Source organism: Tigriopus californicus, chromosome 11, assembly GCF_007210705.1.
Source record: "Tigriopus californicus strain San Diego chromosome 11, Tcal_SD_v2.1, whole genome shotgun sequence".
NCBI lineage: Eukaryota > Metazoa > Arthropoda > Copepoda > Harpacticoida > Harpacticidae > Tigriopus > Tigriopus californicus.
The window spans coordinates 6,483,097-6,509,237 of record NC_081450.1 but is presented as its reverse complement, the minus strand read 5'-3'; the positions used below and the strand labels follow the sequence as shown (position 1 = coordinate 6,509,237).

The 26,141-nt window shown below is 40.9% G+C and overlaps 2 protein-coding genes and 1 long non-coding RNA gene across 4 annotated transcripts in view; 2 read left to right on the top strand and 1 right to left on the bottom strand.

The window, feature by feature from the left end:
- LOC131890733 (pleckstrin homology-like domain family B member 2) overlaps positions 1 to 18,086 on the bottom strand; it is a 21,271-nt gene extending 3,185 nt beyond the window's left edge. The window contains exons 1-11 of the mRNA XM_059240143.1: positions 17,960 to 18,086; positions 17,392 to 17,861; positions 17,199 to 17,327; positions 15,265 to 15,438; positions 15,060 to 15,112; positions 7,095 to 7,200; positions 5,074 to 5,156; positions 4,861 to 5,002; positions 4,518 to 4,791; positions 4,254 to 4,449; positions 4,035 to 4,134 (exon numbers count right to left, since the gene is read on the bottom strand). Coding sequence (XP_059096126.1) covers positions 4,035 to 4,134; positions 4,254 to 4,449; positions 4,518 to 4,791; positions 4,861 to 5,002; positions 5,074 to 5,156; positions 7,095 to 7,200; positions 15,060 to 15,112; positions 15,265 to 15,438; positions 17,199 to 17,327; positions 17,392 to 17,861; positions 17,960 to 18,086 — 1,854 coding nt within the window. The remainder of the gene's footprint in view (positions 1 to 4,034; positions 4,135 to 4,253; positions 4,450 to 4,517; positions 4,792 to 4,860; positions 5,003 to 5,073; positions 5,157 to 7,094; positions 7,201 to 15,059; positions 15,113 to 15,264; positions 15,439 to 17,198; positions 17,328 to 17,391; positions 17,862 to 17,959) is intronic.
- LOC131891065 (UDP-galactose transporter senju-like) lies at positions 11,774 to 15,215 on the top strand. Of its 2 annotated transcripts, XM_059240563.1 has the most exons (5): positions 11,774 to 11,876; positions 12,418 to 12,534; positions 12,613 to 12,804; positions 13,844 to 14,020; positions 14,100 to 15,215. In XM_059240563.1, the coding sequence occupies exons 3-5, from the start codon at positions 12,664 to 12,666 to the stop codon at positions 14,607 to 14,609; spliced, it is 828 nt and encodes a 275-aa protein (XP_059096546.1). In that variant the 5' UTR covers positions 11,774 to 11,876; positions 12,418 to 12,534; positions 12,613 to 12,663; the 3' UTR covers positions 14,610 to 15,215. The 2 variants fall into 2 exon arrangements, with proteins under 2 accessions (XP_059096546.1, XP_059096545.1); XM_059240562.1 differs by lacking the exon at positions 11,774 to 11,876 and having other exon boundaries at positions 12,405 to 12,534.
- A 1,762-nt stretch (positions 18,087 to 19,848) lies between the features above and the next one.
- Positions 19,849 to 23,831, top strand: LOC131891069 (uncharacterized). Its single transcript, XR_009374372.1, has 3 exons — positions 19,849 to 20,655; positions 22,799 to 22,953; positions 23,100 to 23,831. It is a non-coding gene; the product is annotated as an uncharacterized LOC131891069 (long non-coding RNA).
- Positions 23,832 to 26,141: the final 2,310 nt, after the last annotated feature.

Below are 26,141 nucleotides of genomic sequence, written 5' to 3'. Positions count from 1 at the left end.
TCGTAAATACGTATGTAGAAACTCGGGGCACTTTCATGCTCTGAATGGCAAGGGCTTATTCGAACTTGTTTGAATTTGTCACAAGGACGGTGGAAGAGACTAAACAAACCTCCATGGGATTGCAGTGTCCTCCGGTTGATTGAGTATGGTCACTTCAATCAATGTCGGATTGTCGTATGGAAAAAATCCGTCATAAATCTTGGAGCTACAGTAGATGACAGGCTCTCGCCTTGGCCGCCGTGCTAGACAAGCCCAGCATGAATTATTTGCACTTCGGACGAGCTTCTTGTGCCGCCTGCTTGCTTTGCTTGAACCATCAGCACCTGAGCAGCACCCATTCTGAGATATGTATCAATCTTGGAGTCATCCCCCAATAAAAACATTCTCTTTCATCTTGAACGCGGGGCTCCTCTTGACTGTTCTGTTAGTGGATGCTCGGGTTGGAATGGATATCTTTTGAATCTCCGCTCGGCGTTGATGCTCATCCCGCCTCTCACAACGAGTGAGAAGGAATGGCTTTTTGCAAATTTCAACATTTCATTCGCAGTTCATCTTGGACGCCGATCTATGCAAATGCAATAAGCTCGAGACAGGCACACTCAAAGAGCGAAAAATAGAATTCTTCTGCTTTTGAACAGTGCACCATGGCCTTTACAACAAAAGTCATCTCACCTTCTTCATCTAGTTCACTTGAGGCAAATATGTTGAGAACATTCAGTGTCGGAAATTCAATTTCACTATGTTTATTTCTCGTTCTGTTGTACTTCGTGTGTGCATTACTTCATTTGGAAACAATTTCCAAGAGGAAATGTAACTACTATATTATATACCATCAGCCATTGAAGCACTATCAAATTCGAATTTCAACCGAAGAGCACGGGAGGAAATCAATTCACTTTGGGATTGAAGTGTACTAGAAGGTAGATCAAGGGTTGAATATATATTCCATTTTACAATCTCAATGGGCTGATCCAATCATCATGCTCTGCTCATCCACTCCAAAGGCGTTTCGAAGTGTTTTTTTTCAACGTCCTACCCACGTGCAATATGAGCTCACGACTCTCAACTGGATTGGACATGGGGGCTCGATTTGAGTGAAACCTCCTAGGATTGCCAAGCCTATCCGTGAATCAAAGGCTAATGAATCGAGGGTCCCTTTCGTTCAAAACATTAGATAGTCATTGGAGTTATCTTAACATCGACATACCTCTTTCCAAGTCAAAGCAGCGCCAATGGTCGCCAACCACTTTCCCTTATCTTGATTCATATTTAACATCGCAGATTCACAACCACCTCTCACTTCGGAAAGCAATGTCTTACGAAAAGACACATGGTCTCATCTTTGTTATGCAGGAGGTGGGGGAACAAATGCAACCAACCAAACGTGTTTCGAGTGTTGGCTTGTTTGAGCTCAATTCAAATGTTCAACTTGAGCCCATTGAAAGGCACAATCTGGACGGGTCGAATCGGGCTCCGGTGGAAATGTGACGAGTACGGAAGTGGTCACAATGTGTCTTTTGGCTTCCCTTTTCTTCCTAGGGCGGGTCTTTGGAATAGCACCGGTCGCTCGGGGTGAACACGCTTCTGGTTCCTTATTGGACTTTTTAGACGATGAGCGATGGATCGAGGACGCGGTTGAATCTCCACTACTTGTTGAGGACACTGATGTCTTGGCAGATGATCGTTTGGAACTCGAACTGGAATGGGCACTAGTCAGGGAGGTCCTGGATCCCCTGGTTGAAGTTGATGACGAGGCGGCTGCAGTTTGACGGAAGTCTCGCAAAACTCGGTTCATCAGACACATCCAGATCATTATTCTTGTTGAGGTTGTCAGTTGGAGTAAATCACCAAAAATTAATGAAGGGAGACGGGAGTGATGCCACGTCAACCTTGAAACACATTCAAAGTATCTCGACTCGATCCAGATTGTGACAAATTCAAGAACTTCCCTCCAGTTCCATTTGTTGCTGCGATCATGGGGGAATTGAGTTTCTCTGAAGTGCTTCACTATTTCGCTCGCTGGCCTTCATAGTCTTTCACGATCCAGCATTGGGACGAAAGACCGCTTCAAGGAGAAATATCTCAGAAGAAAGGCCTACCCATTGACGGCAACATTTTTCATGCTCTTCAACTCGAGCACGTAAGCTTTCTTTTCAAAATCTTGCGGAAGACAAAATTTGGCGATGGTATTATTCAAGGGCTTGAAGTCGGACCTTTGATACTCAAAGAGAGACTCAAAAAATAGTGACGGATATTTTTTGTTTGAAAGAACGATCCGGATGCAACAATTTAGTTCTTGAAAAATTAATATTCTAGAAGATCTAACTTAGTTCATATTAGCCTTTGTCGGCATATAATAACCTTTGGCGAACTTGGAACACTGCAATCGCCGGAGAGTAAGTCCCTACTCTTCTTTTTGATTAATGACCCATTTTGGACCACAGAGGCTCTAGAGCTAATCTCCAAGCTATCGGCCCGATTTCCATACCTTTAATGTAATGTCAATGACATCGCTCATAAATCCTGGATGCCTTATCGCACTCAAGTCAAATCGCTGCTTTCATGCGTGCCTTAGTAATAGCGTTCCGGTCTGATGTACTCTAGGTCATTTTAGGTTATGAGTTGGCCTTGTGTTGACAGGTGTCGCCTGTCCTTAGACACAGATGTACAACTGAACACGTCCATGAAATGAACCGAAAGCACTCGTTGGTGTTTGGACAGCTTTTTTATGTCCTTGGAAAGCTCAAATATCGCAGAATCCGAGCCATAATTGCCAAAACAACACGTTCCAGGCCCAAAGCATACTCATTCAAGATTGAGGTCAAGGATTCCTTTTGGAACTGATACGTCATTGCTAACATTTGCTACCCTTTCAAGGTCCAAATGAGCTCGTGATCCAAAAGGCAGTTTTGTCTATATAACTCAGTACAGAAAAAGGAAAAATAGTTGACGGGCGCAATGTTGAGGTTCGTCGGGGAGGTCGAAGAATGACTTTTTTGGGACTAGCATTGTATTTCCTGAGCAATGCCGTGAACGTAAAGAAATTGACGACTTAATTGGAGTCCAGGGGATCAGAGCCTCCGCTCGACTCCAAGACGACCTACATTCGTATGTGCCTACAATACGAACTGAAGTTGTCTTGAGGGTCAAATCGACTTCTCTACTTTTCCCTAAAATGAATTTCAAATCAATGCCATGAGCAAATGCATTCAAATATACTGTAGGTTCTCATTGTCATCTTGCCTGCCAATCACAACTCATATCTACCTCTTCTTTAAAAGCCAACAATGCTCTCTGAACATCACATTGGTCAAATAGTATTCTGCGACATAATTGGAGAGCTCGTTGGCGTGCATTGATATTGCATTTCGCTTCGGGTTTCTTACGTTTTTCGGACAAGTCTTCACTCGCATCAATTCAAATGCATCAAAATCGCAGGGATGCAGATTCTTGGACAAGGATCATTACAAAAGAATGTATTCGAACCATCCAAATCCCCATTCTCTTTCCGCAATCATCCCCAAAATTTGCGTCCATTTCTCGGGTGCCTGCCTACCCACAAAGTAAACCTAGACAACTGTCACTCGATCCGTTAGTGTCACCTCGTTATCCTAAACCAAATAGCAAGACGACTTCACGTCGATCCTCAACATGTATAACAATTTACAGGAAAACACGCGAAGACTACATCTACGTACGGTACATTCGTACAACAGCCTGATCCATCAAATTGAACGAGTGAACGGAACGGACGATAGCTTTCATTCAACTACGGCAAGACATTTGGACGGAGAGTTAAAAAAAGATGACATTCTGCAACGAGGTATTTCAGGGAGGGGAGGAGTCTTCTAATCGACTATTGTGTTTTGGACCTGATGTTCATTCAACTACGGCAAGACATTTGGACGGAGAGTTAAAAAAGATGACATTCTGCAACGAGGTATTTCAGGGAGGGGAGGAGTCTTCTAATCGACTATTGTGTTTTGGACCTGATGGGCATTCAAGTGGTAAAAAGAGTCATGCACTCTCATTACCTGAGATATGTTCCTGGTGGTGGACGAGGACGAGGTATTCGTTCTTTCTGAGTTTGGCGAAGGGCTATTCTTGGTTCGACTAGACTCGTCACTACTTAAGCTAGAAAAGAACAAGACAATGCTTTTCAATCAAATACATGAGTTTCCCTATTCAATTTTCATGAATAGAGATATTCAAGGTTGGGTGATCATAAGGGTCTGAAAGCGAGAGTTCCTCACCTTTCTGTATGGATATCACTGAAAGAACCGGTAACGGAATCTTGACTTCCCCCAATGGAATTTAGTGACTGGCCACCTTTGGTGGAAGTTCCATTGGATTTAGCGGAATTGGGACGAATAAGAGGAGTGGGAAATTCCAGATTATTGGTGGACTTAGAGCTCTGACTTGACAGATACGCGTTGTATCCGTTGGAACCTATTTAGTGAAGATGCACCAGATGAAAACGATTTCTTAATCCAACTTTCATGACACTAACTACTCACAGTCTTCCTCAAAAACGGATATTCGATGAAGGTCCGCCTCCAAAGATTTGTCCAACATGGCCAATCGACTCAAGCTCTTGTGTAAATGATTGACTTCATTTGCATCATCTGAATCCGAATGATCCGAGTCCATATTGGGAATCTTGCTCAGATCCCGAGATTGCGAGGATCCGATAAATCTGTTCCGTGGAATAGGTGGCTTTTGATGGTTGTGGGTTGCATGGGTGTTAATCTTGGATATTCGCTCATCAATGGATGACAACTTGGTCCTCTCCTAACAAGATAAACACAACTTAGAAAATATGATCTAGCAAATACATGCATTGGGATATGCCTCACTTACCATTTCCAGTTGTTTGATGAGACTCTGTCGCTGACCCTCCAAGGTTCTAGTTTCTCTTCGAACCGTCATGAGGATCTTGCGCTGTTGTTCCTCAACATTTTGGAGCTGCTTTTCGTGCTTCTTCATGGCCGACGTCAAATCACTGGTAACAAATGGAACATGAAAATGGAACATTGCCTTTCAAATATTTGCAAATACAGTCAGAAATAGCACCTGATTTCCTTGGACAGGTTCTCTTTCTCTTCTTCGCGTTTAGCATCTTTTTCCATGAACTCGAATTCCTTGTCTTCAAAGATCTGGAACAGAGAGTCACAACAGTTAGCCATAATGGAACTGTTCCAAAGTCAACAATCCAGTCAAAGAACAATGGGCTACTTTGGGCTTGGTTTTCCACATCAGCCAATGCTTTGTATTCATCATCAATGAAAATGGTGCCATATGGCGTTTCTTCTTGGTGAGTTTCATGGCGAATAATCACTTTAACAAAAAGTCACGACTAGCTCTCAAAAGATGCGGAGTCTGCTCTGAATTCCGTTTTTGACACGTTCTTCAAGTACAAGATTAAAAACCAGAAGTCAATCAAACCCAAGCACGCCTGTTCAGTCACTGGGTCAAGATCGAGCGACGTGAGGGATGTGTGGCGCTTTCCCCTTGGGATTGCTTGAACAACACAAATTAGTGATACACATCGAGAAGACTGAATACACTCAAAGAAGGAGGAGAACAAGAATCACTCCTGGCTCGGGCAAGTCTTTCGTTCTATGTCTCCGGGTCTCTCGCTACGTCTCTCTTCGCTGAATCACCTCACATCCTCACTTTCTCAAGATCTTTTTCGATCCCCTGGATTGCCTTCATAGTTCTACATTACTGCATACAGCACTTAAACTGCTGCTCCCTTGTCGTATGCATTCTTTCGTTGGCAGATGTGCATGATGATTTGGGTACGTCCATGAAATTCTGGACGGATATACTTTTCCCATGGACAGAAACTGGAAAGTTTGGATCAACTCTGAGATCAAAATGGATTGGCCACCTTGGGTCCTATTTTTGGATTATGTACGGGCTAAATCAGCTTTGGGCATTGTTTTTGTGTTTGCGTTAAGAAAATAAGCGTAGATAAATTAATCAAAACTGCATGATTTTGAAGTTGATGATATCACCAATAAAAAGATGACGTATCAGCCAAAGTACTTTAACACCTTTCAACGTTGTCAAGAAAGGTCCAAGTTGCCTCGGTTCTATAGATCAAAAAGTGGCGAGAATTTCAGATATTGTGGCACTCTAACTCTATCCACCTACCTACACTACGTTGTCTAAGGCAAAGGAACACCTTTCCCTCGAGTAAAGTTTGTAGCTCAAATTTCCCCCTTCTGTTTCATTCCTTCTTCCTCTTGGGACGCACCCGATAGTTCCATCCAAATATTCCCCCTTCCATCCCGTCTGAGGATCAGGTACGGTAGACTGTAGAATACTATTCCAGGAGTCCGAACGAGAAACAGAAAAGAATTTCACCCCACTTGCATTTTAAGCAAACACTCTCTAGAGGGAATGTCCATCCCCATTTGATTCCAGCTCAATTATGCAGGCGTATTTGAAAGTGATGCACATTTCTTCCAATAAAAACATCTGCAAGAAACACAGAAGCCGATTGACTTTGGTTGCAAGTCTAGCTAGTTCATATTGGGTGACACTTGTTATTTTGATGTCCTTTCAATGGCTGCAATGTAAGAAAAGTGGGTTTATTCAAATATTTCTTACTAGCTGCTTAGATTTTTTGAGTATTTAGAGGCAATAGGATGTTTTGGGAGAGGATTAAACCCCTATTGAAAAGAGCGAAAGGCTCATGCCCCACAAATTCGTCAACGAAGAGATAGTCCGCAAGATCGTTTGGTCCACTTTCTTGGCCACAATAAAAGGGAAATACTCAGAGCTTAGAATTGTGTCTTGTCGCCATACATCCTGGGCAAAGCAAATTTACGACAAATTCCGCACAGAGAGTTCAACATGAATTTGTAGACTTTCGATTTAGCACTATCATTCCCATGGTTTGACTTAGATGGTGTGTTGGTTAGAAAATTGTTTGTGTCTCAAAAGCAATTTCCTACCCTGACTCTTAAAGTACTTTTGAAAACTATAAAATCTCAAAATGCTGGAAATATGGCCACCTTCTATTAAAATTCAAGCTTATACAAGCTTAGATTTTATCTTCCTAAAGATGAAGTGGTGGGGTGTACCTTTCGTTCAATGTCCAGGACCTCGTGCTGTCGTTTAAGTTGCTCCAAGATGTCAATTTCTTCTTCGGTCCCAGTTCCTCGCAGTTGTTGTAAAAGATCCTCCAGTCTGAAAAAGGGTAATTCATAAATACAAAAACATGCTTAGCCTGGTTGAGTGTATACAATTTGACTTTGTCATAAAAAAATGTTTTCCACGGGATGATGTGGCCCATAACAGCGCTTTGCTTAGATTTGGCTATAACAATAGAGAGCTGTAATACGACAAGGGTCGCAAGGCCACTCAAGGTTTACAGAGTAGAGTGGTTAACATCAAGCTGATTTTGTATTCACATACAACGGTTTATTCAAAGTATACAATAGGGGATTTCAGCTAAAATAGTACCACTAATTAGCATGTCGCTATAGAACCCAAAATACGATTTCAAGTTGGCGTCATCAGTTTTAGAATCATCTGCTATACTAGGGGCTGTTTTTTTGCAAAGTAGTTCCATGACAAAAGCCGAATTTGACACTACGTCGGACGAAATTGGGATTAACTTACAGCCAGTGTGGTCAAGAAATGTTCAAACTAACACTTTCTGTTGTCGATCATTTCTTCGATTTATTTATTGATTTAGACATGGGAGTCCTCAGGGGGAGTTAGCCAAAGAAAAAGGGACATCAAAAGGGAAACTTGCGCCTTTGTTGGCCTTGGCTCTAAACAACACCTTGCCTAACTTGTCTCTTTGAATTAGACCTGCCATTTCTCTAACTCCCAACTTTATTCCTAGATAGTAGGGCAACAGCAGTTTAGATAAAGCGCCATCGTGGCCAGATTCTCATGATTTCTTTTCATCTTGAAGACATGAATTAGATATGGAGAGATCATTTATATGCACAAACCACACAAAAAAACTTCAAGTAAGTCTTGGAAAACTCATGGAGGTGGGCTGGGCGTGAACATCTGTTCTAACAAGCTTAGTAATTGTTGTTTTGTTCAATTTAAGTAAAAGGTATCTTTCTTTTTTTTTATCACTCAAACGTTGATGGTGGTTAATTCATACAATCGAGGCTCAAATATCTTGTCCATCCTGTAATATAAAAGAAACATTTCTTTCGAGTCGCAATAGAGACTATTTTTATTATCATTATTATTATTGATATTATTATTTTCAGTATCTATCACTGTTTTCAGTATTTACCATTTAAATCTATCATTTATATGATATTCATATTTTGCTCCCGCACCCTGTACATTTATAAAATTAAGTCTTCATGAAATCATGGTTTTCTAATTCATTGGCCGCAAAATGCAGCAAGTTAAATAAACTAGTAAACAATGCTAAATTCCTTAAGTTATTCATGAATTTGCTTAAAGTTTGTTACCTTTTTGGCCTACATATATGACTGTTCAACAAATCATTTCGATAGAAATCATAAGTTACATAAGCAATCATTCCAACTAGTCTCATCTCAAACCTGGATTACGATCTTGTATGTTTTGACATTTTTCCACATTTTGAATACTTTTTCATATTGGTGGCATTATGCTTATTCAGAAATATATAGACGAAATTCCGTCCTTTAACAACCTAGGTTGTCACCTGAAGGTACGAGTAGTATATCAAGCGACGTCACCCAGCTGGCAGCTGGAGCCTTCAAGGGGGGCAATTGTCGGTCATGTCGGTGGCAATAATTGAGAAATTATGGACGTATCTCGATGACCAAAAATAGTCATCAGGGCTGCACCATTAGTCATGTCATGTTGCAGGTTCGTCCTGTCCATAGCTTTCTTCAAGCTCAAGAAAACGCAATTTTCAACATATGCCCGGCAGCCCTGATATCTTGACTAACAAAACAGACCAAAGTTTCAACAGACAGCCTTAAGGTAATAGCGGCTGAATTGGCTTTTGTTATGACTAGTCTTGGTCGCCGTACGTCAATAATTTTCAGTGGTTTATGTCCTATTGTGCATGCGATAGTAAATCTCTGTTAATGGTGCATTTAGACGACCCTTCTTTTGACACATATTGTGGCCACATACGGCTTTCACATGACATGTTCTCGACAGCATTGCCACATCTTTGAGTTGGAACCTGCTCCAATTTTCTGCGATATGTTTAACAATTCTTTGCGTCGTCGGCGTAAACGTCCAACGTCAGTTTGATTGTGACCAAACAAGCAATGGTAACAAGCACCATTCAATCCACCATTTTCTTTTTTTTCTGGGGAGGGGGGGTCAATTCGTTTACGAATGAGTAAAACACAAGCATACATGGGACCAGTTAAACAACATTTGATGATTAGCTTATGGTCCAGTTACACGACACAAATTTTATCACATTACTTCCACGAAGTAGCGATTCGCACGTCACAGACCTACCCTCTTGACGTTTGCACTTCCCAAGTAGAAGCTTATTTTTGATCTTGATGGAGCGTTCAGTGCTTCTAAATACTGGCAAAAGCGAGAGCCGGAGGTGTGCAAGAACAAGTGAAAAATTATTTCGTGCAATCAACGGCAGTATATTGCAATCCAATTACTGTGTAAGAAGGTATGAACCTGATATCAAATCGATTCAAATCGAAAAAGACGATTCATATGACGCTTGATCAATGTAGACGAATAATTACATCTCTTTTTCGAACGGTTCTATTTGATGTAATTAACGCAAAAATATGGCTCTCATACCTAACTGCTTTCGCTCTTCACCTCACAGGGCGACCTAATTTGGGTTCTCTTCTCAATGAATTTATTCTTTTCATTTTGATGCTAAATTCCACATTTAGTTTATAATCGAATTGATTTTGTTTTTAAGCTGGCTGTGGATTAATAGATTTATCTCTCCAAAAAGAGCCAACTTGCTCTGTTATTTATTGAAATTTTCTCGGTTTGGTCAGGCTTGATTGTGCATGGAGCAATTCTTGTGACGAAGCGACAATGTCTAGTGTTAGAGTGTCAAGTGTTAGAAAAATGAATCACTCTAAATTGTTTACTTGTCATCTAATTATTTATTACCATTTTAACCTTTGACCCCTAGTTCTCTAAGTAGACCTTGTTGAAGTTGTTAGTGAAATATGTCCGAGGACTTATGGCACACCCGGTATGATACCTAGGCGAATTAAACCACGAAGTGAGTGCCAGGGTTTGCAGGTGGCGGAATTCACCGCCAAATAAGTCAAAAGTGGCGGAATGAAAAAGTCGTTTGCGGCGTTAATTTTCAATTGGCGGTAAGCCGAAAATGTGGCGGAATATGGCGGAATGAAACCTGAAGGAACTTGTAGAAAAGGTATGGTTGGTAATGTCACAAACTTTAGTTGTTGCTTTCATTTTGAGTTGAAACTGTTTTTGACCTTACTCATTTTATCTAAATTCAGCTTAGTTTATGGAATGAAATGGATGAGAGAGTTAATTGCAATTTGCTCGGTGGCATGTGTGGGTTGGTTTTGGGTGGAATTCTTTTTAGTTCAAGCCTGGACTCAAAGTGCTTTCACACAATAAGTAAATCCAGCTCAAGCTTTTCCGTAAGATGCAACTAGCATCCCAATACATCACATATAAAAGAGCAATTATTAAAATACTTTCATTTTAGTCCTGGTGTCGTCATCCTGAGGGAGAGTTGAGATAAAGCACTGAGAGGAACCAAATTTGATCTAGAAACCTGCATGGTTTGGGGTATCAATTTAGGTGTCCAAACTAAGGGACAAGAGGACTTATAATCTTCTAAGATTTCTAGGATTTTTTGGTCACGTTTTATTGATTTGTTTTATGAATAGGAATGTCAAAATGACGGAAAAAGTTTTTAAAAGTCTTGCAACCCTGGTGAGTTCTCGCATGAGGAATTTTCTTGTCCCATTGGAGAACAGATCCTCACCACTAGGGAGGAAACATACTATTGAGCAATATTGGCTAACGACAAAAAGTGTTTTTTGTAACGAAACTAATGATGTATTTTGGTTAAATGAAATTTGGGTGATTTCCCTGTTGCGTTTAGAAAAGCCCATAAAACAAATCAATAAAACATGACCAAAGGTTTCAAGAACTTTCAAAATCTTAGAAGATCAAAAGTCCTCTTGTCTCCTAGTTTGGACCCCTAAATTGATACTCCAAACCATGCAGGTTTCTAGATCAAATTTGGTTCCTCTCAGTGCTTTATCTCCACTCTCCCTCAGGATGACGACACCAGGACTAAAATGAAAGTATTTTCATTTTTTTGGACCTTTTTTTTTTTAATTTTCTTCCTGTGATGACACGTAACGAAGGAGAAAGATGACTTCTGAGAACAACGACTTTATTCCGTAGTGGATCAAATAGGACACAAATTAATCATTAGGTGAGCAAAAGGGCCCTAAGCAATGGCACTAAACTCTCGAAAAAAATCAATTGTTTACTGTACCACAACATTGGAATCACTTAAAAAGTGTCCTAATGTCAAGCATTGCAATAAAGAAGATTCAATTTCTTGTCAATAAAATAAAGAAGCTCAATACGTCACCCAGTAAATGCAATTGTTTTCCTAGAATTTGGCAACAGAAAAAGGCAATAAATAGGACTAACAATGACCTTTTGCCCATGGCAACAACGATTTTGTAATTCATCGACTTTTTTCGTTTATTCCTAACAATTTTTTTTTCTCGACTTTTTCGCACATTTTCCAACTTTTTCTCATTTTTTCTACACTAACAAAAAAGTTCAGCAAAAATGGCAACTGGTTTCTTTTTTTTTCAAGGTCTACTAATCAGGAGCCAGGACATGGCAAGAATCTGCTTCTTAGGGATGGCAGGTTCAATTACCGGTGCTTGAAGGTAATGTAATGTATTATTTATTTTCCTCTATGTGTTGCTTGATATGGAAGGCAAAAATAGCCCCCCCCTCGAACGTGTTGTTGCCTATGTTTTGGAAAGTTTGTACGCAAATTTTTGTGTAAAATTGCGTGAATTTTTATGCAAATTTCCTGTCAATAAAGATCATGTTGATCTGCAAGTTTTGGCCGGTCTTAGTTTCTATGCTAGTAAAAATAAACGGGACAGAAACAACAAACCGAAACGTTTTTGGTTAACATAAGATCAACATATTTGGGGTGTTTTAAGCAACATAAAAATGACATAAAAATCCAACATATTTTGTCAGAGCCTAGTGATTATCATGGTCTTCAAAGCCATCATGGGTAACAAGGACCTTTTCCCCACCCGCTTGAGTCTAGTCGTTTTTGTGGTTTACGTAGGACTCTTCGTAGCTCGGGGTTTTGTTCTTTGACACATGGTCCATGGTTGACAGAACTTGATCAACTCGAAAAAAACATTAGTAAAGATGATGGGCATCTAATTTCGCAATATTTCCTTTCAGGTTTACTGGTAATAGCCTAAAAAAATGGAAACACCACATATACCTATTACACCATCGAGGCGGTTCTCCTAACGGAAGTTCTGAAACTCGCATTATCGATTTTTATTTCCTCAAAGAGTGAGTTAATGATTTAAAAAAATATTTTGGTGAACATTTTAAAACCACATGACTGTTTTTATCTTTTCATGTTCTCAGCCAAGCTCCAAATGTTGGAACTTCATTTCCGAATTCTACGATAACAAGTCCATGTTGGTCTTGTATATGGTGCCGGCTTTTCTATTCTGCCTTTACAATAACCTTGTATTTACAAACTTGGCAGCGTTTGACCAGACCACATTCTACATCTTCATGCAAATAAGGCTCCTTTTTACGGGTAATGTGTTTCAAGTAAGTGAAACAATGATCATCACGGTTGTCCAAAAAAGGCAAACTGCATTAGCAAATACTGCAAATTTAAATGCAACAAAGAGGGCAAAAAATGCAAAGGAATATGCAAAGAAATTCAAAAAATGTAGGTAACTCTTGTTCAATTCACATTATTGAAAAGAGCAAGTAGCAAAATAGTGGAACAACAAAATGACACGATAAACTAAATCGCATAATTGTGGTCAAAATGATTAAGCAAGTAGAGATGAAATATGAGGTGTATTGTTCTCAGAGAAGAAAAGAAGAATGATAGAACAGGAACTGGTTTAAATAATCAAGGTATAGAGGCTGGCACATATCATTTTATGTATATCTCTTCTTTCCCCTAAATTCAAGAGCATGTCAAAAAAAGGCGCACAAACTTTCTTTACAAGAACTCTACTCTACAAAATGATTATAGCAGGTTTTATATCTTACGTAAAGAGTACCACGCAGACAAAGCCAAAATGATTAAAGCATGCTAGGTTTCTAAACAAATTCTTAATACTTTATGCACTTTGACAAAGCAGCTTGTGTCATAGAAAAACTTTTATGCTTAAGTTGTGCATCAAGTGTCTTGTGGTTACAAGTAAGCACACCTTAGGAATGGAAATAAATCTTTCTTTCCCCAGATACTTTGGTCACAAAGTGAAAAAAGTATTTGAGGCAGTTTCTTTTTGAAGGCTCAAAAGACGTAATCTTGAATAGCGTTGTCCAAAAGCAAGATAATCACGCCACTCAGGAAAAAAGTCATTTAAAACAAAAAAGCAAATGATATGAGGTGGTAGAAAGGAATTTGTTTTGCATTTTTTCTCTGTTTTTTACATTTTCAAGGAACAAAGGTAAACTAAAGAGAAACACTCTTCACAACCTTCATGAAAATGTCAAAGTATAAAATAATGCAAATGAGTGGAAGAGTGAAAAATAATGCATTTGCATTTTTTGAATTACCCCGAATTGATCATAAACGACGGGCAAATTGATGTGACCATTGACATTTGCCATCGTTTTTTTCATTTAGATCATGTTCAAAAGATATTTGAGCGAAATGCAGTGGTACTCGTTATGTCTAGTCACACTAGGATGCGTGGTTCAGAAGTTGGATTATGCCACCATTTCCAAGCTCTTCGGTCCAGTGGATTTATCAATCCAAAACGTATTCTACAACAGCATCAGTTTTCTCCTGATTGTGGTTCAAGTATGTTTTGCCAATACGTATCAAAGGCAAGTCACTTGATTGGTACCAGTAAATAACAGATGTAATTCATTTTTCATAGCTGAGTTGTTCCGTCTGTGCCGGAGTCTACAACGAATATCTCATAAAAGGAAACTCAGGCAAGAACGTGCACTTAATGGTGCAAAATGTGTACATGTGCTTGGACTCTATTTTCTGGAATACGGTAGTCTTATCCTACCAAGGCCAGTTGATCACAGCCTTCAGCATGCCTTCTTTGGCGTCCATCGCACAAACCCTGGTGATCCTGATCATTGTCAATAACGCGTGTGCGGGCATTATTACTTCAATGTTTTTGATGAATCTCAACTCCATCGCAAAGGCCTTTGCAAGTGCCATTGAAATAGTCTTCACTGCCATGTTGAGCTATTTGCTTTTCGACATTCCCATTTATGTCAATACTGTGATATCAGTGATGATCTCGTCCTATGCCATTGTCGTGTATGCGAAAAACCCTGTCAAGAATCCCCCTGTTAAATCATATTTGCCCAATGCTGACAAGAGAGATACGAGTTTGAAAGAGAAGTTGCTGGAAAATACTCCGAGTGTGTAACAACTAGGGCCTTTCATGCGATGTTCTCATGGCTTTTTGAAGGTCAGCGCTACTGGTCACCACTCAGTTTGGCCTTTCTGGCACATTCTTTTCCGTTTGGTGCTACTTTTGAAGAATCATACCTCGGTAGACCTCATTTGGTCAATTTGGTCGGAAATGGCATAGCCCCAATATTCGTTCAATGTGGCATCTGGCATTCGAGAAAGCAAGTTTGTATTCTAGCTGTGTTGGGCATTGTCTATATTCATTGAACTAACTAAAGAAAAATGCCAATGATCGTTTCGTTGATTGCACGAATCAGTAAAATTAGAGGAGAATCAAGAATCCGTTTATCATAATTCATAACGTTAGCATTCAATTCATGAATTCAAAATAAATATAGAATGTTCTTACTCCCTCGCAAAATATGACCTACTTAATCGTCTCTGTCAGCAATAAATCGATCATTACCTTTGAAATTCCTCATCAGCGCTCTGGAGTTTGCTCCGGCATTCCTCGATATCCTAATTTGATTCGGCTCGCCAAACAGTCAACGTCCGGGTCAATTTCTCCTCCAACTTGGATAGTTCTGATATACTCGTTTTAATCTAAGAAAAGCCCGACTTATCCATGAGGTAGACTGTGTAAGTCCAAATATGTTGTAGCAAAGCCTCACCCTGTTTAAAGCATATGTCTCTTGCTCCCATTCCGCGATGAGAAGCGACCGTTCCATTTCGAGCTCGCGAATGTCATCCTCTTCTTTCATCTCCAAATCTGTCAAGCGTCTCTTCAAGGATGAAACCAACGTGATTTGAGACTCTTTCTCGACACGGAGGGTGGCTAGGGAGTTCTGGAAAGTCCATTGAATTGAATGAACTAATTATTCTCTTTGGCCCTCATAAGGATGAGTGTAAGTGATGATCTAGGCCATGATTGTTTCACCAAAGACATATTTCGCTCATACAGTTAAACAAACGGAATCGTCTTGACGGGTTATTCGCTTTATAGTTTTCTGTTTAATCCATCACAAGTTGAGAAACGCATCTAATGAATCCTCTGTTTATTTTTCCAGGGCTTGAATGATGGATTTTGAAAAGCCCAAGGCCTAAACTATTTTTTTGAGATATGGGGCTTATTAATGGAATCATAGTTTGATTGCTTCTACAAACAAAAAAAAAGGGAACATTCTTAGTTCCCAGTTGAATGTTCCCAGTTAATGAAGTTTCATAAATTGAACCTAACATAAATTGAATAATATTTCATTAATCATAATGCACATTTGAATTTCAGCACCATCAGCTCATTTCAAACTTGATGATCTGCAGACGATGCTGTATTTTTTTGTTTATGATTTATGGACATTCGGTTTAGTTTTTGCCGCCCAAAGTTGTGGAGCAAAACCTTGAAACAAAGCCAAAGTTTCTAATATATTTCATGAAGAATGCTTAAAAGTATTTCATCATCACGAGTCGGTTTTCTTTTCATTTATTGCGTTGTGCTACACCAACAATAAAACAGTCGGTAAATAAACCTGTTTTGAAGTGGAGAAATAACCAAACTATTATCGCGACGGCCTTTTTAAAATGTTCACGGAGTGTTTAACCGGGACAAAGAATGTCATATTGTTTGGTTTGTTGTGGAAGTACATTCAAATTAACCGGAATGAAGCCGTTATTTCCGAAAACCATCTGTAAGAGTATTCAGTTTAGATCCGGAAGATGTTTCTCTAACCGAGAAATGTGGGAGGTCCTTTAAAAGGACTCAAAAGAGATATAATCCTTGTTGTTTTGCTGATAAAGTGCCTTGATGTGTGATTTCTCTAAGAGAAAAAACGAAGCCAGCAAGTGAGTTTGTCTCGACTATGAAATCCATCCTCCTCAACCTACGCAGCTCTCTTGTATCATCAGTAGTGTACGCTATCAGAGGCGAGTTTTTTAAACGCTCGTACCTCTAAGTAGGGACTTTAAAGAGAGGAAACGACACGGCTTTCCCCTGACCGCCAACTTAGGACATTGCGTTGAATCAAAACAGTAAAACAGTAAGCAGATTTCCACAAATAATATTTTGAGCAAAAGAGTATTGACTGATTGTGTTTAGAGCAAATTCTTGCTTTATCAAGAAAACCTAATTATCACTTTTCAGTTGTTGTACTTTAGAACATGTTTAAAGTCATTTCAAGGATATTAACATGCATGGTTTTAAGCACATCCCATCAATGGTAACGAAAATGATATTAGTCACGTATTTTGTTCAATAACTATGCCAATAATTGACATTCAAAAATTTCAGCAGCAAAAGTTTAGGCCTTACTTGGCGGGAAAGGTTTGGTGATCACAAAAAAGTGGCGTTTCCTTGCTTTAGTGTCCTTGCTTTAAGTTAAGAGTTGGACGTTACCCAAAATGAGCATTCACCCATCACCTTGGTCAGTGTATTTTCATACCGTTTAACGTCCAAACCCCTAACTCCGCGATACGAGCTTTAAAAAACTGGCCTCAGCTACCCTATTCAAAGAGCAAAATCTCATTGCAGGTTTATGAGATTCACCTCTTGTGGCTAATTAAAATTCAGGCTCAACCTAGAAACGGGGGATCTCGCTGAGAGTCTTATTACCTGTATAATTTCCCGTTCCGGTGAAAATGCTCTAGCTGGCGATTTTCTGTTGCCATTGAGCATGGTGGTACCAATTAGAAGCCGGTTGGTGGCCTCTTGACTAGGCAAAGTCGGATGGTCATGAGATCCCTGTAAAGATCAGAATCCAAAATGAAATCAAACTTGATACAATAAATCTATTTGAAACACCCACCTGAGTTATGGGGCTGTTCGGATCTCGGTCATGTTTGGATTTAGGGGGGCGCCTTGGACCCGTAGATCCTGGAGAAATTCCTCCCGCCAAATTGACATAATCCGGAGGGAATCGCTTCCCCGAATTGGTGCCGTTGCTCACCATGGCCAGAATATCCTTCGCCTCCATATACAATTGCTCTTTGGTCTTATTGGTGGAGAATATTTCCTCTCCACCTCCTTGGCAGTCGTCCATGGTCATTTCTCGGACGGTCTCAGCACTGCTCGATCCAGACGGGGTTGTTTGACCACTTCCATTTTGAGTAAAAGTCCGGATTCGACTTCGAGGACTTTGTGGCATAGTAAGGTACGAATGATGAGGTTGTCCGCCACTTGGCAAAAAATTCACGTAGTGATGGTTGCCATTCATGTGGCGGGGCAGGCTTGAGACTTGGCCGCTCAAGTTTAAAGTATCGGAGGGGGAGGAAGACCCTGCAATCAAAATGAGGGCGTCGTTGTTCAAATCATCGGATGCGTTATTTCACATTGAACAGGTTTGATCCTGATCTTGGCACCTGCTTCCAACCTACCATTCGACAAGTTGGTGTGATAAGCATCAAAATTGAACACCCTTTGAAGTTCTGAATCTGGTGCAGTTAAGTAGGGTGAAGTGGGCTGGACTGGTCCTCCCACCCCTTTTGGACCAGGCGATGACATTCTCGATTCTCGTGGAAGTGAGCCGTTTGTTTTGATTCTGTCAAGTTGAATGAACAAAAAAAATCGATTATAGGCATATTATTGTACAAATATCATACTTCTGTATTTCTTGCCATTTTGAATGAAAGAACAAAGAACATGAGACTAATTTTATGATGAGACAAGCGTGAATTCATCTGTAACTTTCGAATGGTGCATAGTGGCCATCATTACAGAGACAAAGACACAACGCGGATTCGCGAAAGAACGAGTCATGCAAGAAATTAGACACAATCCCTCAGAATCCAGAGCTACTTCAAGGATGAAATCCGATTTTTCACTTAATTAGATCCAACACTAACACATATTCGACTGTCTTCGAAGTTTTATTTGTGTCGACTTGAATTCATTTTGAGTGCTCTTATCTACGAATTGACGTGCGATCTAAGTATGAAAAAATAACAGTAATCTTTTGAACAGGTGCCCTGGTTTTAATGAATTTATGACCACAGACCAACCACGGGATAGCTATGATCATTATTCCATGGGTGAAAGTCCCCTTAGGTTAAGATTTAAGCCACCAATGGCAAGGGCAGGCATCAACCTGTCTCCGAAAACCCCGAAGGAAATGAAATGTTACGTGTCTTTTTCCGCAAAATACAAGTCCAAGTTCAAGTCCATTTATCATGGGACGATTTGAAACATTGAGCAAGCACTAAGACAACCAGCTAAAAGGGCATCATGATCTATTGGCTCTTTTTAGGAGCGGAAATATAAATCTCCAAACTCCCTTCTTTCTTTCATTCATTAGCTCTTTTGACGACAGCAGGTGAAGAAATCTCGGGGATTTCCTGCCCGGAAACAAGTAATATGTGCTCACTACGTACTGTTGTTGCTATAGTATAGCATATTCGCCCGTGCCTTTGGATTCTTCTCCCTTATTATTTGAATCAAGCTACGCTCTATGGTCCATTCTAATTGGCTCCTCGAGTCGGAAACCGTAATGAAATTCTTAAGTGGCCGTTGTTGTTGTTGTTGTTCTTGATGCGAGGGCAAAACAAAGGGCACATCCACAGAATGGATCCATCTTACATTCTTGGCCGGAACCACTCTTCCTGTTGATATTAGTACGAGACTAAAAGGATCCGACCTGACTCGTTCGGCAAGGCCTACGAGCACCTTTCAAAATGAATTGAATTCCTTTAGGTCGATCTAAGAGTAAGCTAACCCAGCTAGGTCGCTTTTCTTTTGCCGCCATGAATATGATTGGATGCGGTTGTGGAGTTAAATACCTTTCATTGACTTCTGTTTGATGAACGATAGCCGAGTGTAACAACTGAAGGCCGGAAGACTTGGGAAAGATAGAGTCAGTGCAGAAACCCCGAGCGAACACTGTGGGACATCTTTCTTATAAAATAATCATTGAGGGTTTCCTACGAAGCTCAGGTCTGCCAGGACAACCAAGATGACCAAAGAATGCTTTAGATTTTTCGATTAGTCAAGAAGTTCAGAAAACCTGAGTGGCAAAGTGCTTCAATAGCCTGAAGACATCCAAGGGAAGAATATCATCAGGCCATGACTTGGAAGAAACGAGTTTGACGATTTTCTTCCAGAAAGAATCGTTATTGCTCCTACCGTAAATCCAGTAATCAAAAGTTGATCAGAAATTCACAGTGCACGGGTCTAGTAACTTTATGTCTTTATTCAATAACAGAGTCGGATAGGGGTCCTAATAAAAGCCTTATCTAAGTATGACTCTGTTTACTCTTGTCCTTTGCCTCAGATGGCTTGGGTTCTTATTCTTCGCAGCATTCGATATGAAGATTACGTTGACGGGGTGACTCCTCCGGCATTCGTTTGCTTATTGGCTTAACCGTATTCTCAGCTTTGCTTAATCAAATCCATCCCCATTTTTTATGTCCACCTATTATGGAACGGAAGAAAAACTTTGACATTTCTTCCTTAAAAAAAATTCAAAAACACTTCTGAGCACATGTTGCGTAAAGAGTGCAGATGGCGGTACATTGTTGGGTGACCTTTGATTCAGGGAAGTACTGTAGATATGACATCTTTTGAAACAGATGCTAATATTGATGACTAATCACAAATAGAGGTCAACAGAAAAATATTGGAAAATCATATTGGTCCCATATTGCTTCATTGATTGTGGAGCACCCAGTACCAAAATATGTAACACCTACGTACTATTGAAATATTGGGAAATTTGTCACGAAAAATTCGCATACCTCCTATAACGATCGATAGCTACGCTTTGAAGTGGGAAAGATAAGGTCTTTTGGACATGGAACCTCTTTAAGAGATTTGCCTTCATTCCCATCAAATGATTGCATTGAAAAGAGCTTTGAACAAGAAGCTCACTCCACTCTCAATGAGTGCATTTTTCTCTCATGTGGGATGTGAGGTTCCTCTTTTTCAATCACACGCACACACATGGTTGGGATCCTTGGTGCAAGATCTGCCGGTTTGCCAAGTTCTTCCTGGATATGCACTTGCATACCAAAAAATAAATCGGAGAGAAAATTGAAGTAGGCCCCAAAAATGTTGAAATTGCCACTTCCACATTTTCAAGGTGAGTTTTTTTGGAGTGAAAAAATGCCACTTGCACATATTCAAGGCGATTTTTTAGAGTAAAGAAATATGAGATTGAAACTAATCAGTTTCTTTTCAATAAGAGCGTTTGATCAAGAACCAATTCAAAACCCAGTCGTTCTGATGCTTGCAATCTCCATTTTTAATCACTTATCACAAGGTATGTAATGAAACGTATAAATGGGACTATTTTGTTTGATCTTGTGCTTCCAACACGAAAACGAACCACTCGAATGGAGGGATATTATGTATTTACAATTAACAATAAGCCCATAGATTAGCCCAGCCATTTATGATTGGCATCGACAGGAATTAATTGGCAAGACATTCTGGAATTGGCAGATCTCAGTGGAATCCTTGAAAGAATCCCAAATGATGATGACGAGTTCGAGCAATTCTTTGAATCGTTTTGTCTTCACCCCGAACAAAAACATCATCACATCCAAAATAAGATTCATGCAAGATTGCTTCCTCAATCCTCATCTTAAAATCCATGTCGTCTCCTGCTTCTGCTCAAGACGTTTGTACCACAAGGACCCTTTGGGAGCTACGGGACGCAAATTGAATGGCCATTCCGGAGATGCCCGTACTCAGAGTACACTCAGAAGAGAGTACGGACATGAGACGAGTGACACTTAGGTGGCTTCGAGAGGTCTTTGAAAATGGTAAATGGTAAAGGGCAAAGTGGGTAGTAGTAATTGATCCTCCTTCATCTGGTCCTCCACATGTACTAATGGTCACCCAAGGCATAATCCCATCTTGGCATAATTAGCCACCAACTGGGTGTAACATTTCGATGGGCACAATAGATGTCCCCTCCCCTCTTCAAACCATCGTAGATCGCTCAATCCTCCCTCAGATCTCGCTGGTAGTTGCAGTAGTACGTACGATCACCATTCCGCACCAGTCGGTAGTAGTCCTAGTAGCCATTCCCGAGGGTTTATTGGGATGTTCTCGAGTGGTGTGCTTCCGTCAATCTCAATTCAAAGATTTGATGGTTGATGGATATGATGGATCGCCAATTCGATCGAACAAGAGATTGGATGGTGTGAGGGCATGAACCAAATTTCAGCCCTTGTCCATCCGACCTCGCTTGATTGAGCTAGGTACGATGCTGATTCATGTTAAGTTGAAAAGAGGATAAATAAATCGGCAGAGAATCCCATCTCAGGGCCATGACATAGTAGATATTTACTTTTCAAAGCGAAGAGAAACAATGTGGGGCAAGGGCAAATAAATATTAGAGGTTGGAATGAAGGCCAAGACACAATAGGGCTTTGAACGATTAGATTGAGATGGTGGCCGGCTAGTCGAAGCTCATTTGTTTGCCCCATAAATTTTCCCCAATGGCTTAATGACCTGACATTGGGATTATTCACGTTGGTGCACTTTCTCGTATGCTTAAGAACTCAATTGAGAACTTTCGGGGTGTTTGTACCTATCAAAAAAATTGAAAATGACCCACTTCTGAAACGGCATTCCGCATGGCATGGAGTCTAAAAAAAACCTTTCACTCTACCGACTCCTACAGTGGAAGTGCATAAATCGTCGACATGAATGGCTGAGTGGGGAAAATTTCTCGTCATTTTTGGACCCATTCATGCATTTCAAGGGCCAGCCAGGTCTTCAATTGGATTCGAATTCGTAGGATGGTCAAAACTGCTCCATTACAAGAGTGAGAAGAAACACTTGAAAGTCACATTATCTTCGAAAGGGATGTCGATTTGCGTATATAACTCGGTTGTATCTGATGTCCAGGACGAACAAAGGCAATTCTGGGCTTTTGAGTGATACACAACCCTAATGGCTTGGGCACACAATTGAACATGTAATCTAGCCTTTTCCATAAAGGCAAGATGAATTGAAGAATAGATTTAGGTATGTGTGGCCATATAGACCCAGCCGACTGTGAATGCCAGTTCTGATGGAATTAGACCTCCTCAGACTCGGGTGGAGGAGTCTTTCAAGGATCTCAGGCAGTCAGAGGATTACAAATGAGCTCTTTGAGCGACTTAAATGCCTCAACCTTCTAACTAAATGCCGGCTCTTTCATTTTCAGGTGGTGGACGCATGTACTTAGAGGACTCAGATCAGAGAAGCTAACTCCCTCAATTCCATTCCAGATCAAGCAAGTAATCAAGCAAGCAGCCATGAGAGTATTTGATTTGCAGGACCAGGAGGAACTTGCAAAGGGGTCTGGTTATTCCGTTTGGCAAATCATGACTCTTTTATATAGGTTCCCAAATAACTTTGTTGCCTTGTCAAGACTGGCATTCGTGTGAGTATCCCATATTCAGGTCTCTGGCCAAATTTCAATTCAGCCATCATGCGTCTTGTGTCAATATTCGCTTGGCCTCTCTGACAGTTATGACTGGGCAGAATTTAATGGCAGAGGATTACATTCACTTTCTGGTTTGTTGTCAGATTCAATTGGATATTAAGAGGATAGGAAATGAACATCACGTGATGGGCAGACATTCATTCAATTCCCCTCGTCTCGTCTCCTTCGTCAAGGATGAAAGAAAATCAATTCAAATCCCACAGGAAATTCTATCACTCTCCCGCTGAGGGCTAAACACCAACTCTACCTACGAAGCATTGTACCGTGGACGAAAGTATAATCCGTGTTGTCTTTTTCTTGCATTACCATGTGGAAGGGTCTAGCCTATTTTTTCGGTGACTTACGTTATTACCGTCACGGTTGCGAGCCTTTCATCCTATTTGTGGATAGATCAAATAGGAAGTATCACAAACACTAGTCACTACATACTTGTATCGCCGGTTATATGCCGTATAGAACCGGCGCATAAATTGAGTCTCTACCAAGACGAATGGGATCAAAACGATCAGGCCTTCTGGTAAAAGAGAGACAATCAATTTCACGTTACATAGCTGTCGGCTTTTCAGTGTATTGAAATTCCGTGTCTCTTGATTGCTCGTCTCCAAGAATTTCCAACTATAGGCCGACGAACCCTCTACATAGAGAATCAGTTGAGCATGAGTGGACCAAGGCACATAACAAAGAAGATGTTGATTTGAAATAGAAATAGATATTCAGTCTTACCTGTTTGGAGTGACAGGACTGATGGAGGAAGGCGGCACTGTTGATGTTCCGTTCACGTTTGGGGAATTCACATGATGAGGAACGTTAGACAAACTTCCTCCTGTTATTGTTGTGATGACCTCAGCGTGCCCATTAGCCACGCCGCCACTGTTTTCACTTGTTCCATCTGTTTGCACTCCACCGCCGCCAAAGTTGTTTGGAACATTATTCATGCATGGCCTCGGTGGATCGGGGGCAAGTCTCCGAGCGGCGTCTTTCTTCGAACTTTGTCTCAATTGAACACTCATAGATGATCGAAACACCGAGGGCGAGGCAGGAGGGGGGGAGGGCGGAGGCAGATGCGACGGCCAGCCATCCGCGGCCTCCACGGCCTCCAACAGGACTTGTTGCTCGGCGTCAATCTGACGCTCATAATCGGCACAGAAATCGAGCAGCTCCTCCAGGTGAATACGGCCTTTGCGATCCAGACGGTGGGGGTGATGATATTGCTGCGATTCCTCCATGACTTGGGCACTTAAGTTCGACGAGGAGGAAAGCGGGGACGACGAAGACGTGGGCTGAAACGAGACAAGAAATAAAAATCCAGTTGGACGTCATTCATGCAGAATCGCTTCCTTGTTTTGTTTGGGAATGGGAACACTCAAGTTCACAACATTTGCACAAGTGGAGGTGGCCTTCCTTTGGTTTCTGGCTAGCATTAATTATAAAGAAACGAAAGAGAAAAACCTCGATGGGAAGGTCAATCGAGGATTTCAATTCCCACTATGCTGTTCTTTTCTCGGCCTCCTTCACGAGCCAATAGATCTTATCTCCACGTTTCAATTTCAGTGTTTGATGTTTCCTGGTCCTTGGAAATATGACTTTTGGAATGCCACCGTCTTCCGAATCCTCGAATTTGGGCGAATCAGAACAAAAGATCAATCACGAGAGCCCAGCCCAAATCGAACAGGGTGGATAACTTTTTGCACCTCTCTCACACACCACACATGTTCATCCTATTCCGAGCAAGAATCAAACTTGAATGTTCAGGCACATTAATTCGTTCCTATTCCAAAGAGAAGCTCGTACACGTAAACAATTAGGTGCGAATTCACCCGCTCTTTCAACGCCAATCACTGCAATCAATGGAAATTGAAAGCGCTTCACTCAATCGATCACCCTTTCTCATGCCAAACGGGGAATCAATCGGACAGATTATGCATTTTATATTGCATAACTGAGACGGCACAATGTTGAACGATATGTGCGGGTATATTCATAGTCCGGCAATTTTTCACAAGTATGTATATGGATTTGTTTTCGCGCCAACGCAAACCACAACCCGCAAAATAATAGAGATGATTTTCTAACACTGGCATTTTCAAGAGGTGGTTGCTTGTGGTGTGACATTTTCACGGTTCTTTCACGCTCTTTCGCACGAATACATATCCAGGCATTCAACTCAGTTTTAGACTTGCATTGCCTCTCAACTACGACAGATCCACGGAGAAGGGCTCTGTTTACGCAGTTCAAGAAGTTGAAATGGCAACTAAACGCCTTGGTCACGTAACTAATCGGTCATTTCCTCAGGCAATCAATCAAGTTTAGGGACGACCACAGAAAGTGGGTGGAAAAACTCGCCCATTGAGCTAGGACAGATTGAGCCATACTGGCCAGCCATATGGGCACAATTTGGTTCATAGTCTACAACATTGTCTTTTCGGCATGTTCGAGATGGTTTGTTCGGAATCCGAATTTGAGATCTTGAGAATCTCGACAATTGCCTTTGCCGGCTCGAAAAAAACCGAACGCCATAAAATCCAACCACGCATGGACGGTTGGCGAGAGCCAGTCAAACAGCCACCAAATTGGTCGTGTAAACCCGATAGAACTTTGTTTCGAGTGTCGCACAAATGAGATGGGAGATCAAGATTGGCAAACAGGCAAAATTAATCCAAGCTGGGAAAAAAACTCGTTTAGAGAACATGCATCAACATAACTCACAACTTACAGATTGATAAAAACAGCCTCAAACCCGTTTTCGCGGTGCACTATGCCGCTCTTCTTTGCGGGGAAAACAAGGTTGAAACTTCCAAAAAAAACCGCTCTAAATCACAGGAAAATGAGATTTTCAACCGTCGGCATTGGTTCAAGAGATCACTGGCATTGTTGCTCAGTAGGCTATACATTCACCACGAGATACCATTCAGCAACCACACTAGAAGGGGACACACGTTGAAGAAGACGAAGTAGTATGCATAGAGCTTGCAATCTAGTGCAACAACATCGGCCCCAACCAAGAGTACTATAAAGCACCTAACGACTCTCTGGCACTCACTCACTTGTATAGACACTCGTCACTCGTTCACAAGAGCACATTCAATACACGGGAATGAGAAAGAGAGCGAATTGACGAGCGGACA